The following is a 23,811-nucleotide window of genomic DNA, read 5'->3' as shown; positions in this document are numbered from 1 at the left end:
CCTCCCAAAGTGCTGGGATTACAAGCGTGAGCCACCACGCCCAGCCACTGTGATCATTCTTATGGTCCTCACTAACCACCTTCTGCTTGACCACTGCCAGTAACAGGCTGCTCACTACGGCAGAGGCAACCTCTGACCTGGCAAACAACTTCAATATTAGCACCCCTTTCCATGTGACAGCAACTTCTTTTAAGCTACTAAACTAAAATATTTGTAATCTTCCCCCAAACCTTACCTTTAATGAAGGCATAATCTTGCTTGTTAGGTCAAGCCTGGGCTTTTCTTTCTAGTCAAAATGTGAATAATGGGCAATGCAAGAAAGATAGATTCACAATACAATTATTTTAGAAAACAACCTAGACCAGAACAATAAAAAAACCAGAACCTCATCTTCCTATAGAGTTCCTCTCTACTAATACCATTACTAATAACTCACTAAAGCAAAAGAGCATCTGGAACTGTCATTGTGTAGACAGTAGGTTGGGGTGGGGAAAATTAGTTTTTCCAACGTAGAGTCCCTAGCACTTTTGCAAGTAGAATTCTGCCTTGCTTAACCAAAATTTTCCTCCCCTTTCATCTAACTTCCTTTTGCTTAGAAAAATATAATCCATAAAATAATCTTAACTTCATTTATTTCTTAAGTTAGCCAAGACAAAGGTGTGAACTCCCCATAAAAGAACCTTACATTAGCTATGTTATGACCAGCTGGCATTTAAATACTGACAAGACCTAAAGTTAGAAGAGGAGGTAAAAACACAAAAATACCTTCTATATGTTGGAGGCATTATGGGATGTGCTCTCTGCTCTTCACATTAGTCAATGATGTCACCAGGTTTTTATTTTAGTAACCAGGATATACTTGTTATGGATGCAAAGAGAATCTCCTCGTTTATATTCTAAACTCAGAGCAGGAAATGAGACACGTGGGTGATCTGCAGCTGTGGCACTATAAACAGGACCAGCCTACCACCTAGTCTAGATTCCAGACTGCATTTCATTCCCTGAAATACTGATCGGAAGATTTCAAAAAATTGAAAATATATCATTTTAGAAATACCAGTGCAACTTCTGTGCAAGGATATTAGAGGCTGCTATTTGGTAGAAGAATGACCCACCTGCATAGGGTGGTGCGTGTGCTGTTAGGTATCATCTACCTATCTACACCACTGATGTACAACGAGGAGATCCTGCCCTGGCCCCAGCCTGCTGTGCCACAGTGGGCAAGTACCACGGAGTTCACACTTTCTTCATCTGGTAAATTAAAGGATCAGTCCTTTAACTTGGGTCAAGCACCCACTTGCAAACCTGCCAAAAGCCACAGTCTTAATTCAAAAATGCATATAAGCAAATACGACCGAAATTTTATGTAGAGTATCCAGGGGTTCTCTTAGTCCTTACACTACAGTCTAAACTGCCTAGTTGATAATTATTAGACCAGCAGCTCTCTAGTATTCCCAGCACTCCAAGCTTAAATAAAACAGCTGATGTTTAGTAACAATTTCTGTAAATTATTCAACACCATAAAAGAGTGTTTTGTTGGCCGGGCGCAGTGGCTCACGCCTGTAATCCAGGCACTTTGGGAGGCCGAGGCGGGTGGATCACGAGGTCAAGAGATCGAGACCATCCTGGTCAACATGGTGAAACCCCGTCTCTACTAAAAATACAAAAAATTAGCTGGGCATGGTGGTGCGTGCCTGTAATCCCAGCTACTCAGGAGGTTGAGGCAGGAGAATTGCCTGAACCCAGGAGGCGGAGGTTGCGGTGAGCCAAGATCGCGCCATTGCACTCCAGCCTGGGTAACAAGAGGAAAAATCTGTTTAAAAAAATGTAAAAAAAAAAAAAAAAAAGGAGTGTTTTGTTAAGACTAGAAACTAATCTAACACAATCTACTCCCCGATGTTAAATTGACCAGTAAGCCCATAGATGACTGGAAGGAAGTGTATGTGACTGAATATACCAAAATTATAAATATTAATTTTAAAATCTTGCAAAGGTTTTGGAAGACCCCTACTCTGTTTCTGAATTGGAATTTTTCATTTGAAAATGTATAACAAAACCCACCAGGCCATCTATAGTGATGCTTGTGTAGAAACAGGGATCCTTATAGTAACGTTGCCAAGTAATGTGCTTACCAATAATCACACCCAAATAAAACAAAGGCTAAGGTTCCCACGCTCCTGCCAATATAAACATGTTCACAATGTTAATTCCAAAGGAAGAGCTGTCAAGATGTGCCTGAAGATTTCCTCAAAGGGAGAGAGAATTCATGAGCAAACAAACATCGTGTCTCTCATCTTCTGTATCCTGGGGTAAACATCACAAGATCGTTTTCTCCCATGATTTCAGTTGCTCTCCATCCCAGGTCAGTAGGCAAAACTGAATCATACTGGTAAATTCCAGGCTCCAGCCTTGGTTTGAAGGGGCACACAATTCAGTAAGAGTAAAGGGGCACTGGCCATGTGAGCCCATCTTGAATACTGACAACTTCCCTACCTTTCAGCTAACACCACAAACCCTCCTTCATTTAAGTCTCTGAGATCTTTTTGCTGTATTTTGAGCTTTTCAGCTTATCTTTTTTGGTGAAAGGAGGGAGGAGGAGAACAAAGGGAGAATTTGAAGTTTTTCTTTCTGCTTTCATGGACTCTGATTGTGGTAAAGAAATTGAAAAGGTAACTTTAAAATCTTGGTGATACTAGCCAACGATAAAAACTATTTTTTAATACCTCAGCCTAATTAGAAATGTTAGGTTTTTTGTTTGTTTGTTTTTGTTTTTTGAGACAGAGTCTTACTCTGTCACCCAGGCTGGAGAGCAGTGGCGCAATCTCGGCTTGCTGCAACCTCCACCTCCAGGGTTCAAGCAATTTTCCTGCCTCAGCCTCCTGAGTAGCTGGGATTACAGGTGCATGCCACCATGCCCGGCTAATTTTTGTATTTTTAGTAGAGATGGGGTTTCACCATATTGGTCAGGCTGGTCTTGAACTCCTGACCTCAGGTGACCCACCAGGTGTGAACCACCACCCCCAGCCAAAATGTTAGTTTTAACACAGGCTATAACATGGTCATAAATTAGACGTGGTCACAAATTAAAGAAGAAAGCTTTTTGGCAGGAGTAGTAGTTGGGGCGTGAGAGTAGAGTTACAGATTTTTTCTTAGTAGTTGCTTCAACATATTTTATTGATAAAGACTATCTGCTGAAGCATAGAAATACTACCAACAGCCTGTTCCATCATAGCAGGACTGGCTTGTAGTATATGAAGTCCTCTGCTCCACTGAGATCTCTTTATGGACCTTTCCTCCTAAGCATCAGAAAACATAGAACTAAATATCACAATTCTTGCTGAAGGCCAAAAATTAGTTCTCAGAAGGATTCTCTGACTCTCATCCTTCTATAAATTCACCCATCACATTTTAGATAATGTGATGGGTGAATTCGTAGAAGGATGAAATTCTGAATTTTTTATGGTCAATAGATTGTTCCTTTATTCCAACTGTCTTCACTTGATATCTACCTAACATTCCACATAAATAGACAAATGGAAAAGCACAATTACTCTGCCAAAAGCTGGTCAACTTTCTCCCAGGACACTCAGCCATCTGTACTGAAAACTGACTGGTAGTAATATCATTCTAATTACTTTTTTAACTAGAAATATGTTACACAGAAATATTTTCAGTGTGGGGAAAGAAAAATCACTTGCCACTTATAGAAAGAATTCTACTGCTTCATGTGGCCATTTGCAATAATGAAACAAATAAGCAAGTAAGACTTAACACTGGGTTCTAGTAGATACACAAGGATCAAGGCAAAATATAGTGCTTTCATTGCATAAGAACAGCACAGACACTATTCTGGCTTTCCCCTACATTTCATCATTTACCAATATTTCTTCAGTCTCAGGAATTTTTCAATACCTGAAACTTCAAGGTTTTCTACTCAAGACATAGCTATCCCTTCTTGAGGCTTTCTGCCAATGGCTTTAGTGCTTCTATTTCAACAGCCTAGAGATTTGAAAGCTAGAAAGAGAGAGATGTAAACAAATCCTCTAACTTTGATCTATGCTCCCAGGTTCCTCAAAAGAAGCCCTTGAAGAGTCTAGGATATGCTCAGTATATGACTTGCAGTTGAAATCCTTAGAGTGACAACCCATTCCAGTGGGTACCATTTTAGCCAACCCAAACCTTTATTTTCCTAATACATACTTAGAGTGATTTTTTAAAAATGATATATCTGGGAAAGTATTTTAGAATGTCATCTGTTAACAGAATTAGGTACATCACTCCAGAGTATATTTTCAAGTAACAGAATTTGGCCTTACAGAGAGTTCTAAGCCCATCACGTAAATAATCATTTTTACCAATGATTCATAATACATCCAGACTCCAAATGTTAAGGCTTACTTTTTTCTGATACTCTTCTCTGCCTACTCATACTCCTTTGACTTCTAACTCCTTTAGAGTAAAAATTGAAATCCCATATCCCTAAAAACTAGACAGAAGCATCATGTTTACACACTGACAAATTCATTAATTCTGTTTCTCTGAAATATTTAGCAAAAAGCTAGCACTGACCCAATCATAGATTTCCGCAGATAGGTCTTCACAAATTGTAACTGGTATTCACTGAAAAGTCAATGACTCCTGTTCCCAACATTTACAAGTCTCTGGATTTTCTTCAACTGGCCTCTTCCCCTCAGCTCTTACAGACTATTGTTTTAAAACTACTACCATTTAAAAGTTAAACTCCGTCAGTTTTTAGGGATATGGGATTTCAATTTTTACTCTAAAGGAGTTAGGAAGTCAAAGGAGTATGAGTAGGCAGAAAAGAGTATCAGAAAAAATTTAGCTTTAACATTTGGAGTCTGGATGTATTACGAATCATTGGTAAAAATGGTTATTTACGTGATGGGCTTAGACCTCTCCGTAAGGCCAAATACTGTTACTTGAAAATATACTCTGGAGTGATGTACCTAATTCTGTTAACAGATGACATTCTAAAATACTTTCCCAGATGTATCATTTTTTAAAAAGTCACTCTAAGTATGTATTAGGAAAATAAAGGTTTGGGTTGGCTAAAATGGTACCCACTGGAATAGGTTGTCACTCCAAGGATTGGATGCAAGTCATATACTTAGCATACCCCAGACTCTCCAAGGGCTTCTTTTGAGGAACCTGGGGGTGTAGATCAAAGTTAGAGGATTTGTTTACATCTCTCTCTTTCTAGCTTTCAAATCTATAGGCTGTTGAAATAGAAGCACTAGTGCCATTAGCAGAAAGCCTCAAACAAAAACACAGCTTTTTTTGGCTTCCACTCCACTCACAATCAACATAACAGAGACTGCTTCCGACCCAGATGTGATGGAATGAGTGGGACGCAGAGTCTGGGGAGGCTTCTCCACACGCCAAGCAAGCAATCACTCCCAGAGCAGACATCAGCTGGATGTCCAAAAATTCAGTTCAATTCTGACAACACTTACCTGGAAATAGCATCAGATCCCACAGGTTGAAAGCTCAGTCCCATAAGACTGCCCCCCATTTCAGATGCCTGTCAGAAAAACAGGTTGTGGCCTGTTATAAATGGGGGTTCCCACTCTTCTGGGGACGTTGTGTGCAGGCACTCAAAATGGTCCAGTGTTTGACATATCAACGTAGGATTTCCTACACTACAGCCTCTAACAAAACTAGGCTGTCCCAGACCCCTGGTAATAGAATTGTTTACCTTTATACCAAGAACGTTGGGAAAGCACCAAAATCAGCATGTGGCATGTGCCCAGGCAGGCTTGGAGGGGTTCGTGCTGTAAGACCTAAAGTTCTTATGAGATTATCCCACACAAAGGAACATGTCAGCAGGGCCTATGGTGGTTCCATCTGTGCTAAATGTGTTCATTTAGCACAGATGTGCTAAATGTGACAGGATCAAGCGTGCTTTCCTTATCGAGGAGCAGAAAGTCATTGTGAAAGTGTTAAAGGCGCAAGCACAGAGTCAGAAAGCTAAATAAAAAATGAAACTTTTTTGAGTAATAAAAATGAAAAGACTTGCTGTAAAAAAAATAAAAATAAATGGGCGTTCCCATGACCCCCCTCCTTGGGATTAATTGGTTTGCTTCAGAGGCTCACAGAACTCAGGGAAACACTTTACTTATGCACATGTTATAAAGCATATTACAAAGAATACAGACAAATAACCAGATAAAAGATTCATAGGGCCAAGCATGTGGTATGGCAGGGGTCCCTGACCCTCTGGCAGCAGACAGGTACCAGTCAGTGGCCTGTTAGGAACTGTACTGCACAGTAGGAGGTAAGAGGTGGATGAGCAAGTTCTACAGCCTGAGCTCTGCCTCCTGTCAAATCAGCCAGCATTAGATTCTCATAGGAGTGGGAACCCTATTTGTGAACTATGCATGTGAGGGATCTAGGTTGCATGCTCCTAGGAGAATCTAATGCCTGATGATCTGAAGTGGAACGTTTTCATACCCAAACCATCCCCCACCCCCTCATCTGTGGAAAAACTGTCCTCCATGAAACTGGTCCCTGGTGCCCACAAGGTTAAGGACTGCTGTGTAAGGCACAGAGCATCCCTGTCCTCTCTAGGGCACCATACTCCAGGAACCTCTGCAAGTTTAGTTAACTGGAAGTTCCCAGAACTCTTCTAAGTTTTTATGAAGGCTTCATTACCTAGGCATGACTGATTACATCATTGGCCACAGGTGAGTGGCTCAATCTTTAGAACTTCTCCTCTCCTGGCTGTTGGTTGGTGGGGCTGAAAGTTAGTTCCCACCCTTCTAATCATGCCTTGATCTTTCACGTGACCATTCTGAAGCTATCTGGGAGTCCCCAGCCATCAGTTGGCTCATTAGCACGCAAAGAGACACTCCTATCACTCAAGAGATTCCAAGAATTTTAGAAGCTGTGGATCAGGAAATTTATTACTATAAAGCACCTTATAATGCCATTGTTTTTTCTCCCAAAGGCACCAGCCTGATTAAATTCTGAAATTAAAACATCTGCCAGCTTCTATAGTGTAAGTCAATGCTTTTCTAGTTTTCTGAGAGTTTGAAAACTCAAATCCTAGCTAAAACCTGTATCACTTTTAACTTGAAAGATTTAAAGAGAATAAACATTTAACCCCAAGTGACTAGAAGTCATTTAAAATATGTAGCCCTTGGATTATTTTATCTGCTCAAAGACTCTTCAAAAGTAGATGAAAACACTGTCCAGACATATATTATAAACCCCAGCTTAAATTTCATAGCCCAAACATGAAATCTCTTCTCATTGTTTGAAATCTGAAACTCATTTCAAAGACTGCCTAGAAAAGTTTTAAAAAATGGGTTAGTCTTGACTTTTCCTTACATATGAGGTAATATTGTTACAGGTGAATCTCCAATAATCAAGAAGCCATCCCTGTGTAATAGGATCTTGTTTGCCACACTCCCAAACTCTTCCCTGAAGTCCTATTCATTGTTCTCAGAAAGGAATCCAAAGTAACGTTAAGGCCGGGCGCGGTGGCTCACGCTTGTAATCCCAGCACTTTGGGAAGCCGAGGCGGGTGGATCACGAGGTCAAGAGATAGAGACCATCCTGGTCAACATGGTGAAACCCCGTCTCTACTAAAACTACAAAACATTAGCTGGGCATGGTGGTGCGTGCCTGTAATCCCAGCTACTCAGGAGGCTGAGGCAGGAGAATTGCTTGAACCCAGGAGGCGGAGGTTGCGGTGAGCCGAGATCGCGCCATTGCACTCCAGCCTGGGTAACAAGAGCGAAAACTCCGTCTCAAAACAAAACAAAACAAAACAAAAAACAACAACAACAACAAAAAAGTAATGATAAAAAATATAAAAAGTAGACAGTCTCATCCATGCTTAATACAAAAATCAGAAGGAAATCTAAACTTACTGATGTGCCTGATATTATACTAAGATGCGTGTGTATGTATATTGCTGAATATATAATCTATATAATCCATATAATCAATCCCTGCTCAGTGTCCATAAGCAGATAGGAGAAATTTAAGGCAATGAATACTCCCACAAGCCCAACATATAACTTATCATATAAAAGTTAGCAGCCAAAATGTGTTGCTGTTGCTCATGAAAAGTATGTTTTGATGTGGTTTTCTTGATAGCTCTATCAAGAAAGTGATTTTATACACTTATCAAAGAAATAATTGTCCATCTTAACGTTTTAGTATGCCCCCTATTAAGTGCTAGCTCTCACGTTATAAGAAAACTAAAAATTATTTTTAATAGAGAAAGCTTGAGTACCGTATTTTTGTAGATGAAGGGAAAATTTTAGAGCATGAAGATGTACTTGAGAAAAAATAAGACATTCATATTTCATTTTCACGTAGAAACATTTTAAAGCTTTGCAACATGAGCATTTTTGTTGTTTAGGATTAATATTTGCTGGAAAGTAATTCATCTGTGAAATTATTTAACATATAGAATTATTTCTTAGTTTCTGGTTTGGGAGAAATGCTCAAGTTAAGCTTAAAAGCATTTTATTCACACTGCTAAAGCTGAAAAATGTAAATATGGAGCTTTCAATACATTCAAATGAGTTTGGAGAATTCTAAAATATTCAATCTATTTATAATGAATATAAAACTTCATTAGAAACTGGCAAAAAAAACCCAACACCCAATGTAGCTAAAGGTATTTGAGTTACTTCATATTACTGGGAAACTTTCTTTTAAAAAATCAGTTATAAATAACATTCACTAAACATACTTAATAAACTTTTTTCAATTTTGGTGGTACAATTTAATTTTAAAAATTTATCATTGACTTTTTAAAAACTTCACCTAAACTTACCTGAGGCTCTGCATTATGTTACTCAATGATTCTGATGCTAAGTTTTGAAACCAAATTATAGGCTAATCGCCTTCGGTGATGTAAAAGGTAGAACCACAAGATAATTCAGCACTTTTCTCACAACCTGAAAATGGAACCTGTGGCGAGTACCTGCCCAGTGTTAGACTATGCTCTAAACAACTGCCTGTCATGTAACGGGCTGCTTGAAAGTAGCAACACACTACTCCTGTAGTCAGTCCTTAACTTCTTAACCACAGTTTCATCAGTGTAAAAAACGAAAAATTCCAGAAATAAACAATTTCTTAAGTTTTAAATTGCACACTCTTCTGAGTAGCATCATGAAATCTTGTGCTGTCCCCGACAAGAATCACCCCTCTGTCCAGCATCTCCTGCTCTCACCTGTTAGCCACTTAGCAGCCATCCAGGTTACCAGCTGTGTACTGCAGTACTTATGTGCCACTCTTATTTTCTCTTATTATAGCCCCAAGGCGCAGGAGTAGGGATGCTGGCAATTCAGATGTGCTAAAGAGATATGTCAGTGCTTCCTTTAACTAAAAAGATGACAGTTCTCAACTTAAAAAAAAATCATATGCTGAGGTTGCTAAGATCTACAATAAGAATGAATCTTCTATCCTTAAAATTGTGAATAGTATATCGTACTTTTTGTTTCATTATTATTGTTGTTAATCTCTTACTGCACCTAATTTATACATTAAACTTTATCCTAAGCAGGTACGTACGTATGTACAGGAGAATACACCATGTATGTATATAGGGTTCAATGCTATCTGTGATTTTAGGTATTCACTGGAAGGGTCCCAAAACAAATCTCCTATGGATAAGGAAGACTTATCTCTACTGTATGCTTCTTTTATGAAGACTAATCTCACTATCCAAGGTGTAGAAGAATTGGAAACAGCAATAAGGATAAATATAATTGGATAATTTTAATAGCTACTTTTAATTTTTAGATTTTTTTAATAGTACTTACTACATACAGGCGGGGTACAGTGGCTCACCCCTGTAATTCCAGCATTTTGGCAGGATCACCTGAGGTCAGGAGTTTGAGACCAGCCTGGCCAACATGGTGAAACTCTGTCTCTACTAAAACTACAAAAATTAGCTGGGCATGGTGGCATACGCCTACAGAAAGCTGAGGCAGGAGAATCGCTTGAACCCAGGAGGCAGAGATTGCAGTGAACCAAGATCATGCCACTACATTCCAGCCTTGGTGACAGAACAAGACTCCGTCTCAAAAGAAAAAAAAAATTGTACTTACTATGTCCTAAAAGTTTTATACAAACTAATTTATTCCTTAGAGTGATTTTAGTTAGTTAAGATTATCCATATTTGGGGGGAGATAGCAAGGGGAGAGATGCCAGATGTAGGTGATGGGAAGAAAGGCAGCAAATCACACTGCCACGTGTGTACCTATGCAACAATCTTGCATGTTCTTCACATGTACCCCAAAACCTAAAATGCAATAAAATAAATAAACGGGGGAAAAAAAAAGATTATCCATATTTTACAAGTGAGGAAACTGGCGAAGAGAGGTTCTTGCCCAATACTGCAGAGCGTTTAAACAGTGGTGCAGACGTTTAATCCCACAGCTACAGGACTACCAGGCACACGGTCTTAAGTAACTTTCTATCTTACCTCCCAATCTAGATATAAGTCAGGGAATATTTCAAAGGAAACCATGGCTCCACTGAAAAGTATGCCAGCAGGTAGTCAGCCTCGAAGATGATCCTCAATGATACCCATCTCCTGCATGCCCTTCTGTAATCACCTCCCTTGAGTGTGGACTGGACTTACCAGTTCAATTCTAACCAACAGAATACATAAGAAGTGATGGAATGTCTCTTGCAAGATTGATCGGTTTTCCTCTCCAGGCCTGCTCGGGCTCTCTCTTGGCTCACTATCCCTGCGGGAAGCCCACTGCCATGTTGTGAGGCAGCCCTATGGAGAGACCTATGTGGGAGGGATGGAAGCCTGCCAACAACCACCCCAGACAGCTTGGAAGCAGATGCCCCTCCCCGAGTGGAGCCCTCATGCCTGAAGAGGCTGCTGACGAGGCCAACAGCTTAACTGCAACCCCAAGAAAGAGCCTGAGCCAGAGACTCCCAAACTAGACTCCTGACCCACAGAAATGAGGAGATAAGAAATGTTTATAGGTGAAAGCTGCTACATTTTAGGAAAATTTGTTAGCCAGCATTAATACAGCAGTAGACAAAAATTATTTATTATTACAGGGTAAATAATTTTCTTTATACTTGGAACTAGAAGGAGGAATCTGTCTAGAAGAGATTATACCTGAAATAACCACAACCAGCCCAAATAGCAGATTACCACATCCTTTACCTTTCCACCCAAACACACATAAATCAGATAATCTACATATCTCATCCTCCCATGGCTCTTCTTACTGTCCTCATTCTCCTTTTCTTAAATGCATTCTTAGGAATAGGAATACTAAAACCCAAACCTACAGCTTTAAAAAAAAATCTGTAGCCATATAGTTTTGAATTTCATAGCAAACTCTTTTCTTCTCAAGGTCCCTCACATTACACTGCATGTTCTTGTTACAGCACATAACATGTTTTTTTCCTCATTTGTAGATTTAAGTGTCTGTTTTCCAGGCATCCTCTTCCCTAACCTTTTACAAGAATCATGTTTTGTGCAATCTTATATCCTCAGTACTGAGTGTTTAACATATGGCTGGGATTTAATAAAGTTTAAATGAATTAATGAATAAATGTGTTGCACAACCAAGTGAGTGAGTGAACAAGTGAGTGGCTAACCAAGAGTTTAGGGACATGGAAACCACCACTTGAAAGCGTGAGGCTGCTTTGCAAATTTGGACCTTCACACCAGCCATTTCCTTCTACACAGAATGCCCTTCCACTGGCTCACAGTCAACTCCTCACCAGGCTTTTCTCTCTCTAACATTCACCTCAAAGAGCTGTCTGCTTGCTTCTCTACAACCTCCCCGCCAACACACACCCACACACTCAACCAGGAGAGCCTTCCTTTTCTCTGCTGTGAAGCCTTTTCTTAATGCGTCCATATCCTCCTGGGCACACCTTGGTCACAACACCCAGCGTGTCATACTGTAATGAGTAGTTATTTGCCTGTCATTTCTACTTAGCCGTAAGCTCCTTAAAGAACAGCATATCCAGCCATCAGAGTGCCTAGCAGTGGTAGGTACTCAAAAATGTTTAAAATAATGGGCAAGAGATTGAATGAATGAGAAAAAGAAAGCTGTCACGCAATAAAAAATATTAAAAAAAAACAAACAGAAAACCATCTAGAAAATTGTCTCAGCATAATCTATTCATTTCAGATATCAGTCAAGTACACATACTGCTCCAACTCCCAAACAGAGTAAAAATCATTCTATATCAAAACTATTACAGATACATGAAAATTATATTTAGAAATAGTACTTCAGATCAGGCATGGTGGCTCACAGCTGTAAACCAAAAATTTTGGGAGGCTAAAGTGAGAAGACTGCTTGAGCTCAGGAGAGACCCCCATCTCTAAAAAAACAAATTTTAATAATTGAAGGCCAGGTACAGTGGCTCATGCCAGCTACTCAAGAGGCTGAGGTGGGAATATCACTTGAGCCTGGGAGGTTGAGGCTGCAGTGAGCTGTGATGACACCACTGCACTCCAGCCTGGGTGACACAGCAAGACCCTGTCTCAAAAAGAAAAAAAGAATTAAAAATTACAAAATTAGCGTGCCTGTAGTCCTAGTTACTCAGGAGGCTGAGGTGGAGGATAACATAGTGAAACCCTGTCTCTTAAAAAACAAACAAAAAACAGAAGAAAGAAATAGTGTTTGAATCTACGGACAGGCCCTAAACAGAGATGCCTTTAGCATATCTTTTTCCCTTTCTCTCACATCCCTGGTCCCGTCTCACTCAAAAAGGTTCAAAAAAAAAAATTTCTTCCTTCTCAGCCTGATTCCTAGTACTGTCCCCAGGTGCCGTACTGGTATCAGCCTCCCAGAAATCACCAAGTGATTTTCTCCCCATGAAAAGTTTATGTCTCATGCCCTCAGAGTTTTGAACTGCAAATGAGTAAGCTAGTGGGAGAAACGGGTGCCCATGGGTGGGCGTTTCCATTTTGGTACAGGGATCTTTTTCTAAGGCCATAGCTTTACTCAAAGCCAGTGGGAAAAGACGTTTAACAACAAAAAAGTCCTTTCAGAAACCCTCAAGTCACTCCACTGGGGTGAACTCCCCTGTGACACTAGAGAGGTGATGAAACTTGGTGGTTAGGGCAGTTTTCTGAGTCAGAAATCTCATCTTTTCCACTCTCTAGTCTTTGGAAGATGAGTGACTTCACTGGAGCCCAAGTGTTCTATCCGTAAAATGAAAGAAGAAGACTGCCTCGGGCTTTCCTTCTCCCACAATTGCTCGGGCTCTTCCTTTCCACCTGGGACCCGGCAGAGCGGCTGCCGCAAACAAGGGTGGCGAGAAGAAAAAGGGCCGTTCTGCCATCAACAAGGTGGTGACCCGAGAATTCACCATCAACATTCACAAGCGCATCCATGGAGTGGGCTTCAAGAAGCGTGCCCCTCGGGCATTCAAAGAGATTCAGAAACTTGCTATGAAGGAGATGGGAACTCCAGACGTGCGCATTGATATCAGGCTCCACAAAGCTGTCTGGGCCAAAGGAATAAGGAATGTCCCATACCGAATCCGTGTGCAGTTGTCCAGAAAGCGTAATAAGGATGAAGATTCACCAAATAAGCTCTATACTTTGGTTACCTATGTACCTGTTACCACTTTCAAAAATCTACAGACAGTCAATGTGGATGAGAACTAATCGCTGATCGGCAAATATATCAAATAAACTTTAAAAAATTGCCCCAAAAAAAAAAAAAAGACTACCTCAAGGAAACTGCTGGGAAGATTAAATGGGTTAATACAGGCAAAGTACTCAGAAAGTGCCTGGTAAGTAGTCAATAATTGTCTGCTATTACTATTATAATTTTTACTTTTATTAGAACTGGCTCAAAAAGAACCCAAAGAGGGCAATGCTCAAAGGGAAGAAAGGGATGAGAGAAGAGTACACTTACTGATTTGGTTGTTTAGCTTGAATGCAATGTCCAGCTGCAGGATAAACAGCATGAACTGGAACCAAGGACTCATCTCCATGGAGGGGAGGGGAATATGGACAGAAAACACGATGTCATTGGCTTCAATTTCCCTTGGAATTGCTTCTTCAATGTCTCGGATCTTGTCACACTGATTGGGTCCCCAAGGCATTAACCATTTTGTCTTGTGATGGTTCTTACGGGCGTCCACACATTTCACCGACATGTAGGACACTGCTGTGGTGGGCCCCGGAGCTGAAAAGAGAATGTTTGTCTGTTTTAGAAAAAGCGTCTACTGAAGAAACTGTTTCTGGTTAATATTCTTTCCGTTACTGTGTTCCCTACAGTTTTTGTACCGCCTTCTACAACTGGGGCTCAAAAATACTTAGGGATCTTCCAAATCCAGGTGAGCATCTTTCAGTGACCTTCAGAGGTATCATAAAAGTATCCCTGAGAACCTTCCCATTGTGTTTTCAATTGCTGTGAAAGAATACATTTGTAACCAGTCTAGTTATACTTCAGCACTTCAAAACAATGTCACAAAAAAATCAGCTGTGCTGCAGTTCCCACCTGATTGAGGTCTTGGAGGGCTCTGGTGCTTCATAGAGAACAGTATCTAAAGTCAGAAGACCTTAGTCTTCAAAGCTGGATTTGAAGCCTGGTTAAACAACTTACTGTCAGTGAATTTTGGGTAAGTCAGTTAAATCTATAATAGCTTCAGGCCCCTCATCTGAGAAATTAAATGACTGGTTTCTAAGATTCCTCTTGGCTCTAAAATGGTAGGACGCTGCTTTTGTTTAAGATAAAGAATGATGGGCCCCTGCTTAGCTTGGTACCTAGCAAAGAATGGGAACTCAAGCACTGACTGATACTTCAAAAGTGTGCTAAAATATAAACCATGCATTTCAAGACAGCAAAGCAACTTTGAAATGTGTAACTTTAAAAACACTATGTTGTGATTATATAACAGTTATATAATTACAATATTAATAATTTAGAAAATACAGAAATTTTAAGTTCAAAACAACATTTACCCAAAATCCCACTAGAGGGAAGTAACCACTGTTGAAAAAATATCAAAATACCATCTGTCTTTTCTATGACTGTGTAATTAGATAAAAAGTTTGCACATGAATTAAATTGTGTAACTTTAAAATATACGCAAATATTAACACATATTTATAAAATAGTTATATCATGCATAGTTTTTTGTTTTTTTTTTTGAGATGGAGTTTCACTCTTGTTACCCAGGCTGGAGTGCAATGGCGCGATCTCGGCTCACCGCAACCTCCGCCTCCTGGGTTCAGGCAATTCTCCTGCCTCAGCCTCCCGAGTAGCTGGGACTACAGGCACGCACCACCATGCTCAGCTAATTTTTGTATTTTTAGTAGAGACAGGGTTTCACCATGTTGACCAGGATGGTCTCGATCTCTTGACCTCGTGATCCACCTGCCTCGGCCTCCCAAAGTGCTGGGATTACAGGCTTGAGCCACCGCACCCGGCCCATGCATAGTTTTATAGTCTTTTCTTTTCATTCACTTAGAGAAGCAGAGTAGTGTGTGATAACACTGGCTCTAGAGGCAACCTGTCTGGTGTCAAATCCTGGCTCTCCCATTTTTAGTTGTGTCACCATAAATCCATGCTAGGAAGTTTTGGGCAAATTACTAAGCCTATCTCTGTATCCGTTTTATCATCTCTTAGATGGCAATAATAATAGTACCAACCTTTCCAAATCACTGTATGTTTTAAACAAGTTAACATATTAAAGCACTCAGAATAGTGCTTGAGCATACAAAAAGCATAAGATATTAGCCATTCTGTCATAAACATTTTCTTTATAATTAAAACCTTTCAATTAGTGGTTGCAAAATAGTCAATCACACAATACACCAAAATTAACTCCACCTTCATCAGTTTGTAAAGGCTATCTATAAATAAGAATAATCCTTTGCCTAATACATTTTGTTGGAAATTTCTTCCAGCTTTTCCATCTGCTATCTAAATTTGTTTATGGAACATTTAAATATAGAAGTTCCAGATCTTATATAGAATCCCTCTTTTCCTTTATGTTTTTTTCCCCATGCTTTTGTGCTTAGAGAGACTGACCTTCTTGATCTCCAAATTCAATAGTCATCTACATTGACTTCTATTTATTTTTTGCAATTTCATTTTTTCTAATATTTAAATAGTTGATCCATCTGAAAATTGCTCTGAGAGATTAGGTGAGACTCTAGTTTTATTTTTCTTAAATATTTAAATTATGGTTTATTGAACAGACCTTCCCTTTTGTTGATTTATGATATCACTGTTACCTTATGTATATGAGCATATGTTTCTGAACATCTGCTCTTTTCCATGTATTGAACTGTCAATTCATGGGTCAGCATAACATTGTTTTAAAATCTATAAATTGATTATTTTTATCAATATCTGCTAGAGTAACTCTCTTCCCAATCCATTTCAAATTTATATGTTTTTGCTAGGATATTGAAGATTGAATAAGTCTACACATAATAGATAATAATGAATGTGGACAGAATTAGAATCCTTCCCCAACATTTAGTTTTCCCATCCAGAAACAGTACTTGCTTCTCCATTGTCTACAATCTGTTTTGAAATTTCTTTGAAAACTTTCATTGTTTTCTTTACGTGCGTCCTACTAGTATATTATATTTTAAAATATATATATCTATAAAACTTTGAAAGTTATTAGTTAAAACAAAATGTCATAAATTATGATTTATGTGTGTGGTTTAAATATGCGTATTTCTGTGCATCTGAAACTCAGTATATTATGTTTGTAGATCTCTGGGCAGAAATTCTGTCTTACTTAATAGAGATCAGATAGTAATAGACAAACATGAAAAGCAAAAAAGAAAGTTATGTAAGAGGCAAAAATGTCTATTATTAATATTCTGCCCTACTTCTAATGTTCGAATCCACATTATTTCTCTATTCTATTAAATATCTATTTTAATGATAAATTTTTAGTAAAATGTTATGTTTGCAAGAAGTTGCAACAGTGCCTATTAAAACTTACCAGAAAAGCTATCACTACCAATCTCTAGCTGAACATTCTTGATGTAGAATGCTAAACACTGCAATACAAGTTGCCACTAACCCCTGCTAGGGAAGTTTTTCTTTAAAACTCAAAACTGTATCACAAAGACTTTACATCTAATCCATCTAAAATCAGACATCTGGCTTATTCTTAGAAATGTGAGTCAATCAAACTTTGGTTATCCTGACTCAGCTAAATAGCCCACTGACATTAGAAAAACCAAATGGCACATTTAACTGAATCCTTTTTAATGTGGCTGGAGAAATAAACAGTGAGACAAAAGTCATGAATTCTATTTTCAGCTAACATACTCAGACTGACTATTTGCTGCAGAAAATAGTTACTACATTTTAAAACTTCTATTCTTCCAAAATGAACCTAACCTTTTTCTTTTTTTTTTTACCTTTTTGAAAAACAAGTCTCTCACTTCTCAGACCAAAATGAAAAATAACTAGCTGAGTTCCTCAGCTAAGCTCCAAAACCACATTCCAAACTTAATAACAGAGAAGCTGAACACTTTACGGGCACAAAGCCTGCATTTTTAATGAATGCAGTGAACGCCTGCCTTTTTAGGGGCCTGCATTATTTTCATTCTTTCATTAGTCTAGTGTTTCTTCCATAAAGAAAAAAAAATCCCAGAAATACTAATATTTTCATAAATATCATAGCAGTGAACTTAGAGAAGCCTTAAGTGTATCTCAAGCTATACTGTGAGAATCACAATTTTTTTCACTTAAATAAATTAGTCTTCCAGTCTCAAAAATGTTTTGTATAACTTCGAAGCCTGAACATAATTCAGTATTTTCCATCTTTCCAATAGTGTTCAAAAGAGAAAACACGTGTCTTGCTTGAGAAAGTAAACAGACAACCTGATAGTCAAACACAGACAGTTAATGTTTCTCCAATAATATCTTTACAGCTCAGTGCAATGTTCTACTCCAGCTAAACGTGAATTCCTAAGTGTTTCTTTACGTATACTGCATTATCAAGTAAACCAAAAGCAAAGCTTATAGCTGGTAGCTGGTCACCTATCATAGAAGGTGTTTTCATCAGCTACAGCCGATATTATAACTACATGGGTCATAAATTGTGTCTAGAATCAAAAGAAGTTTGATCTGTCTTTAATTTTTTTTTTTAATGTGAAAGATTTTGTTTTAAGAGAAAAGAGCTAAATGGAGGAAGTTGAAATTCAACCTTTGAACAAGTCACAATAAACTCACAAGCATTTGTAATGAAGGCCTTACTTAGTCACTGTGTGGTTCTAGGGATTAATAGAGTTTGTGTATTCAAGAGGGGGCTGGATAGATTCAGGTCAACAAACTGAGTCATGTTTGCTCAGGTGAAAGCTAAAAATAAGCACTCCCCAGTATTCCTAGGATAGTAATGCAATATTACCCAGCTGCCTCAGCACACATTATAAATGTCCCCTCCACCCAACCATAGCATAAGGTTTAATTGAAAACAAGTGGGCCAAAAACCACTTCTACACCGACCAATTCAATGAACAGAGCAATTTGGCCAAAACTGAATATGCCTAGTCACTATAAACTGGTTAAGATAGCCTTGAGAATATGCACAGAAGTTATAAAACCAGGAGCTGTTCATTGAAAATGTAGTGCATTTTGAATTTAGTTCTTTTTTATCAAACATGACCATTTTATTTTATTTGTCTGTATTTCCATACAATATTTTTGGCCTCCACTTTTCCACTATAGTACACAAATTGTGAAATGCAATTCTACACAACATTGAATGTTAAAGTGATATGAAATCAAGAAGAGTTTTAACAAATTGAAGGTTGTGAAGAAATGCACAAACACAGCTTGAAGTCTCTTTAAAAATTCAATGGTCCCTCAGTTTCACACGTTACTATGGCTCATAATATATTGTCCAAATTTGTCTTGAATACCTACTATGTACTAGACAGTGCTGGTGCTGCAGCAAACCTAACAGGTGCCAACCATTGGAACATACAAATAATGGCGGAAGCAGACAATAAATAAAAATTACAGGAAAAAATAATTTTGACGAATGCTATATGTAACCTGAGATTCCCTGAGAAAGGGCAACAGTCAGATACTTGGGAGGTAGGAGAAATGAATACACTCGAATGAGAGGAAAAATTCAGTCATTGTTACAACATAACCTGGAATAAAAATGTAAGTGAACAATGACTAAACCTGTAGTATTGCTTTTGGAAGAATATTCATTGACTCCAGTCAGCTTCCTGTTATTTCACTTCAAATGGCTATCCAGGTTACAAATTACTATCTAGCGAACCACTAGCATTTATCATGCTCAAAGTTGAGTCAACATTAAATCATTAGCCCCTACTCCTTCCAGAACCTGTAATTTAAGAGTTGGAGAGCGATATAAGACTTGGTAGCCTCTTAGAAAAGTTAAAATAAAACTAAAACAACATGCTGACATGACACATGGTCTCATTTTAGACAGCATAGACTATTTCCTTGCTTTATGACAAGTAATGAAGATTCCTTTAGCAATCACCTAGGAGCATTACTATCATGCAGGCACCATGCTAACTAAAGAAAAAGACAAATGGCGTCGTAGAGCCCCAGTTGCTCATAGTCTGGTGCGGGAGGCTGAGAAGTTCAGAGAATTACATCTTGATTGGAAATTTCTCCGACAGAGGTTTCCACAGGATGCTCTGGTTGTAAAAAAAGCTGGTGTTGGCAGGGCATAGCCTTGGAAAAGAGCAGGTAGTAGCCACGGGAGAAAGGGGGATGGCCAATGAGGGAAGGCACCGAGGTAGAACATGGGCTGGATCATAGAATATCTAAAACAATCATATTTTCTGCAGATATCTGTGCTTGAATATTAAGAATTAAAAGGAAATCACTTAGCAGCTGAAAAATACAGCACCACTCCTATCTGTCTGTGGCCACCCTTGCCTTTTCTAATCAGTGGTACTAGAGCACCTTGGCCCCTGCTCCCAAAAGTCTCTGCTGTACCCTCTAGAGCACCATAAAGAAGGAATAATAAAGAGACCCACACATAATGAAGAACTTTTATTTGGCAGGAATGTTTCCTTTTAAGACACCTATCTCTGCCCTGTAACTAGCCACAAGGCCAAACATGAGATCTGCTGAAAGAAGGGGGAGTGAGAGGGTGGTCAGGTGGGAATGAAGAAGCACCCCTCCTATTCCCGCAAATGGCCCCAAAGAGCCTTTGAAGTCTCAATCATCAGGTAATAATAGCCTTCCTCTAAATGAGAGAAAGAATGTCTGCCTGGCAACAAAGATGATATTTAAAGATTAATCTGCTTTGGGCTACAAGGGGAAGGAATGAGAAGAACAGACCCGTTTAAAAGGTCATTCCTGTTTGTAAGAATTAATAATCAGATTGCCACCATTTAAAAAAAGGAATGACTTTAAGCAAAAATGGTCAAAAACTTCAGAAATGTTTTATTTTTACAGTAGGATGTATCTAACAAAAATGATAGAAACAACAATATACATTAATTTAAAAACATAAAAATGTTGCTAGCAAATACTTTCACTTGCTGACTTGAGATGCTGGTCTAATGCCTGAAACCCAATCTCAGTTAAAAAGCTGCCAACGCCATCCGTCCACCTGCAAAAATGTGAATGTTTGATTCATTTATATTTTATTTATTCTCTATCTTGTTCTATAAAACATTTTGGGGTACGAGAAACGGTCATTAGCCTTTATTTTTAAAAAACAATTGAGGCTGATTTCAAAGGATAGAATTAATATTGGGGCAGGGTTGGGCAGACTACAAATTACTTGGCCTATGTCGATATCTTCAAAAGTTTTGGGAGCTTACATTCCCCAGCTATTGCTTTCCCCACCCCCCAAGCTGTTGCTTTTGAAGCAACAGCTGGGAAATCTAGGCTCCCAAAACTTTTGAAGCAATAGCTGAAGAATACAAGCTCCCAAAACTTTTACCTGATTTATGAAGTTAAATGGCTCAATATCCATTTTACTTTGTAATATAGAGAAAACCTCCATTGTACTCTGAATGGTATTTACAAGAAGTTAACTACAAAGCATATGCCCAAAGTAGTTCTAAGCTCTGCCTATCTAAATATCACTGCTTGCCTTATGAGAACTTATATAAAACATATTGAGCACTTAGGCCCTTGGGCAATTGCAGAATGTGGTTTGGATTTTTTGATGTATCAAGGTGGGGAGGGTCGAAAAGAGGGAGAGAGGCAACACAGGTGTCAGAAAAAGAGACCATATGAATTCCTGTTACATAGCTACATTTTTTTTTTTCAAATGCCCCCAAAGTACTTATTTAACCTAAGAAAATCCTTAACTAAATTTAGAAATTAGCTTTAAATATGCTCAATTGGGGCCGGGCGCGGTGGCTCAAGCCTGTAATCCCAGCACTTTGGGAGGCCGAGGCGGGTGGATCACGAGGTCAAGAGATCGAGACCATCCTGGTCAACATGGTGAAACCCTGTCTCTACTAAAACTACAAAACATTAGCTGGGCATGGTGGCGCATGCCTGTAATCCCAGCTACTCAGGAGGCTGAGGCAGGAGAATTGCTTGAACCCAGGAGGCGGAGGTTGCGGTGAGCCGAGATCGCGCCATTGCACTCCAGCCAGGGCAACAAAAGCGAGACTCCGTCTCAAAAAAAAAAAAACAAAAAAACAAAAAAAAATATGCTCAATTGATTTTCCTTAGATGTCCCACATGTCTTTCTTCAGCTCCAAAGCCTTAATTCTAGTTAAAAGGAAACATGTGAAATATACTGCACAACTTAAGTGGCCAGATCATATTAACTGCTTGGATTATGAGGTCTTACAGAGCCAATCCTGCTTACCATTCACTGAAGGTCAGTTCCTAAAAAGATGTCTTAATATTTGCCATACCACTTATCTAAAGTTTTGAAGAGCTCATTAGAATGAGCTCTTCAAAAATTTCAGCTAAAGAAAGTGCAAATATTTGCATTAAGTTGACTTAGTATTTAACAGATGCAGTGTGTTAATTCTTTTACTGAAATTGCTCTGAAGTTATAATGGTCAGACACTTATGCTACCTCCACCACCTACTTTGAAGAGAGGATTCTCCTGTATTTCAACCATACCAATTAAATCTTACTAGCCTACTAAAGGAAATATTATTTCACAATTCAATCTCAATTACTGGAGAGCTGAAAGTGTGTCTACAGAGGCTAGACCTGGAGAAGTGATTTTTAGACTTATCATAGCTATGCCCTTGTGCATGAAATGGGGTACGCTAAGTGAAATGAAATTCACTCTTGCCAGCCATTTTCAGTCAGTAGTTAATTATGCTAACATCTGTTCTAGGAAAGCTAATTTTTTTTAATACAGCAGAACATTCCTTTACACTAAACCACTACCACCAAAATACACAAACACACGCACCACACAGCAGAGTTGAATGCAAAATAATTTGTACCATACACACAAAAGTCAAGCACTTATTTAAAAATAATTCCTTACAACATAAACTTATGAAATGACAGACATTTTGACAGCAAATTTCCAGAAATTGTAGCAAACACGTGTATGATCCATTCTGACTCAAAAATATTGAAAAAAGTATATGTTTACAATTTAGGCAGATGAAGATTTTAAATGCTTGGCCTACAACCTCAATTGTTGTGGACTCAAGATGTAACAGCTTTGAAGAATAGAAGAATTACTCTATATTTGTCAGGATCTATGCAGCAAACAAGCACCACTTGGCTTACATTACTTGCCTGGCTTGGATCCCGTGGAATGCAGGAGCATCGGAACCAAGAGGAAAAAAATTAGAGTGCTCTGGGACACTGAGCCAAACTCTTACATAGTATTTGAAATGGTGTGGTAAACATGAAATTATTTTAGGCTTGAAATTGGTGCCAGTTTTTTTCCATTCTTTTTGAAAAAATAATAAAATACACATAAAAGGCCCTGCCAGAGGTTTAGCTCATAAAATCTGCCAACCATTAGATGTACTAATTTTTACAGCAATCCAGTGGCCTGAATTAAGACTCAAAAACTGACCCTTAACCATCCTTGCTGTCCTGCAGCAAAGAGAGCCTAAATCAAAAAGACCGACAGAAGTACTTCAAATTACGAATTTCTCTATCCCCGAAAAATGCCTGCAATTTCTGTTTCTCCGTCACTCCAGAAATACTCAAAACAGCAAAAATTAAATACATATGAAGTGAACACAAAAGACCTCCACAGAAAAACCAGTGGCTCATCTGTTGACGCTATTGCTCATTGCGCGGCTAGCCAGTCATCTGAGCTAAGTTTTGACTTTGGGCCAGTGCTTCAAAATCAGCAACCTCTCAGCCAAAAGACTGTGGAATGCAGCCAAGACCACCTATGGAAAGTGAATTATAGCATCTTATAATTTACTACCTTGGGCTATGATCTCATAAACCCAGCATGGAGAGCACACCAGTTCTTGTGTGGGAAATCTCTCAGGCCCCCGTAGAGGCCCCCAAAGCTGTTCTGGCAAAGCTGTAGGGGTGGAGGTGACAAAAAAGGGGACACCTGGCTCTCCTTCTTAAATAAGTTCACCATGGGCACATGTTCATATTGGAATTTTAGGGTCAGAAAATATCAAAATTAAATCTTCTAGAAGAAATCCAGTAGGTGGCTTTGTTCTAAAGTGCCTATTACATTCTACAAGTTTCCAACATTTGTTATTTAAAATTATCAGACATTTATTATTTATAAACTACCTATATTCTTTTCTCAATATTACTGTTAATAATAAACATGAACAACTAGCATGTGATTTGCAAAGCATTTTCACATACATAGTTTATTATTGAATCCGCCTAGTAACCAAGTAACATAATTACCACCATTGCATATTCAGA

The 23,811-nt window shown here is 38.8% G+C and overlaps 1 protein-coding gene and 2 pseudogenes across 3 annotated transcripts in view; 2 read left to right on the top strand and 1 right to left on the bottom strand.

The window, feature by feature from the left end:
- The window catches only part of WLS (Wnt ligand secretion mediator), a 132,039-nt gene that overhangs the window by 77,850 nt on the left and 30,378 nt on the right, over positions 1 to 23,811 (bottom strand). For both annotated transcript variants that reach the window (XM_032296630.1, XM_032296631.1), the window contains exon 2: positions 13,899 to 14,171. In XM_032296630.1, the coding sequence (XP_032152521.1) occupies positions 13,899 to 14,171 (273 nt within the window). The remainder of the gene's footprint in view (positions 1 to 13,898; positions 14,172 to 23,811) is intronic.
- LOC116563861 lies at positions 5,607 to 6,038 on the top strand (annotated as a pseudogene). The gene has a single exon (XR_004274607.1). The product of XR_004274607.1 is annotated as a 60S ribosomal protein L34 pseudogene (transcript).
- On the top strand, positions 8,298 to 13,684 carry LOC116564128 (annotated as a pseudogene).

This window comes from Sapajus apella, unplaced genomic scaffold (genome assembly GCF_009761245.1).
Source record: "Sapajus apella isolate SASKATOON/1434 unplaced genomic scaffold, GSC_monkey_1.0 scaffold36, whole genome shotgun sequence".
NCBI classification, from domain to species: domain Eukaryota; kingdom Metazoa; phylum Chordata; class Mammalia; order Primates; family Cebidae; genus Sapajus; species Sapajus apella.
The sequence above is the reverse complement of the archived record's forward strand: the minus strand, read 5'-3'. Positions and strand labels throughout refer to the sequence as shown.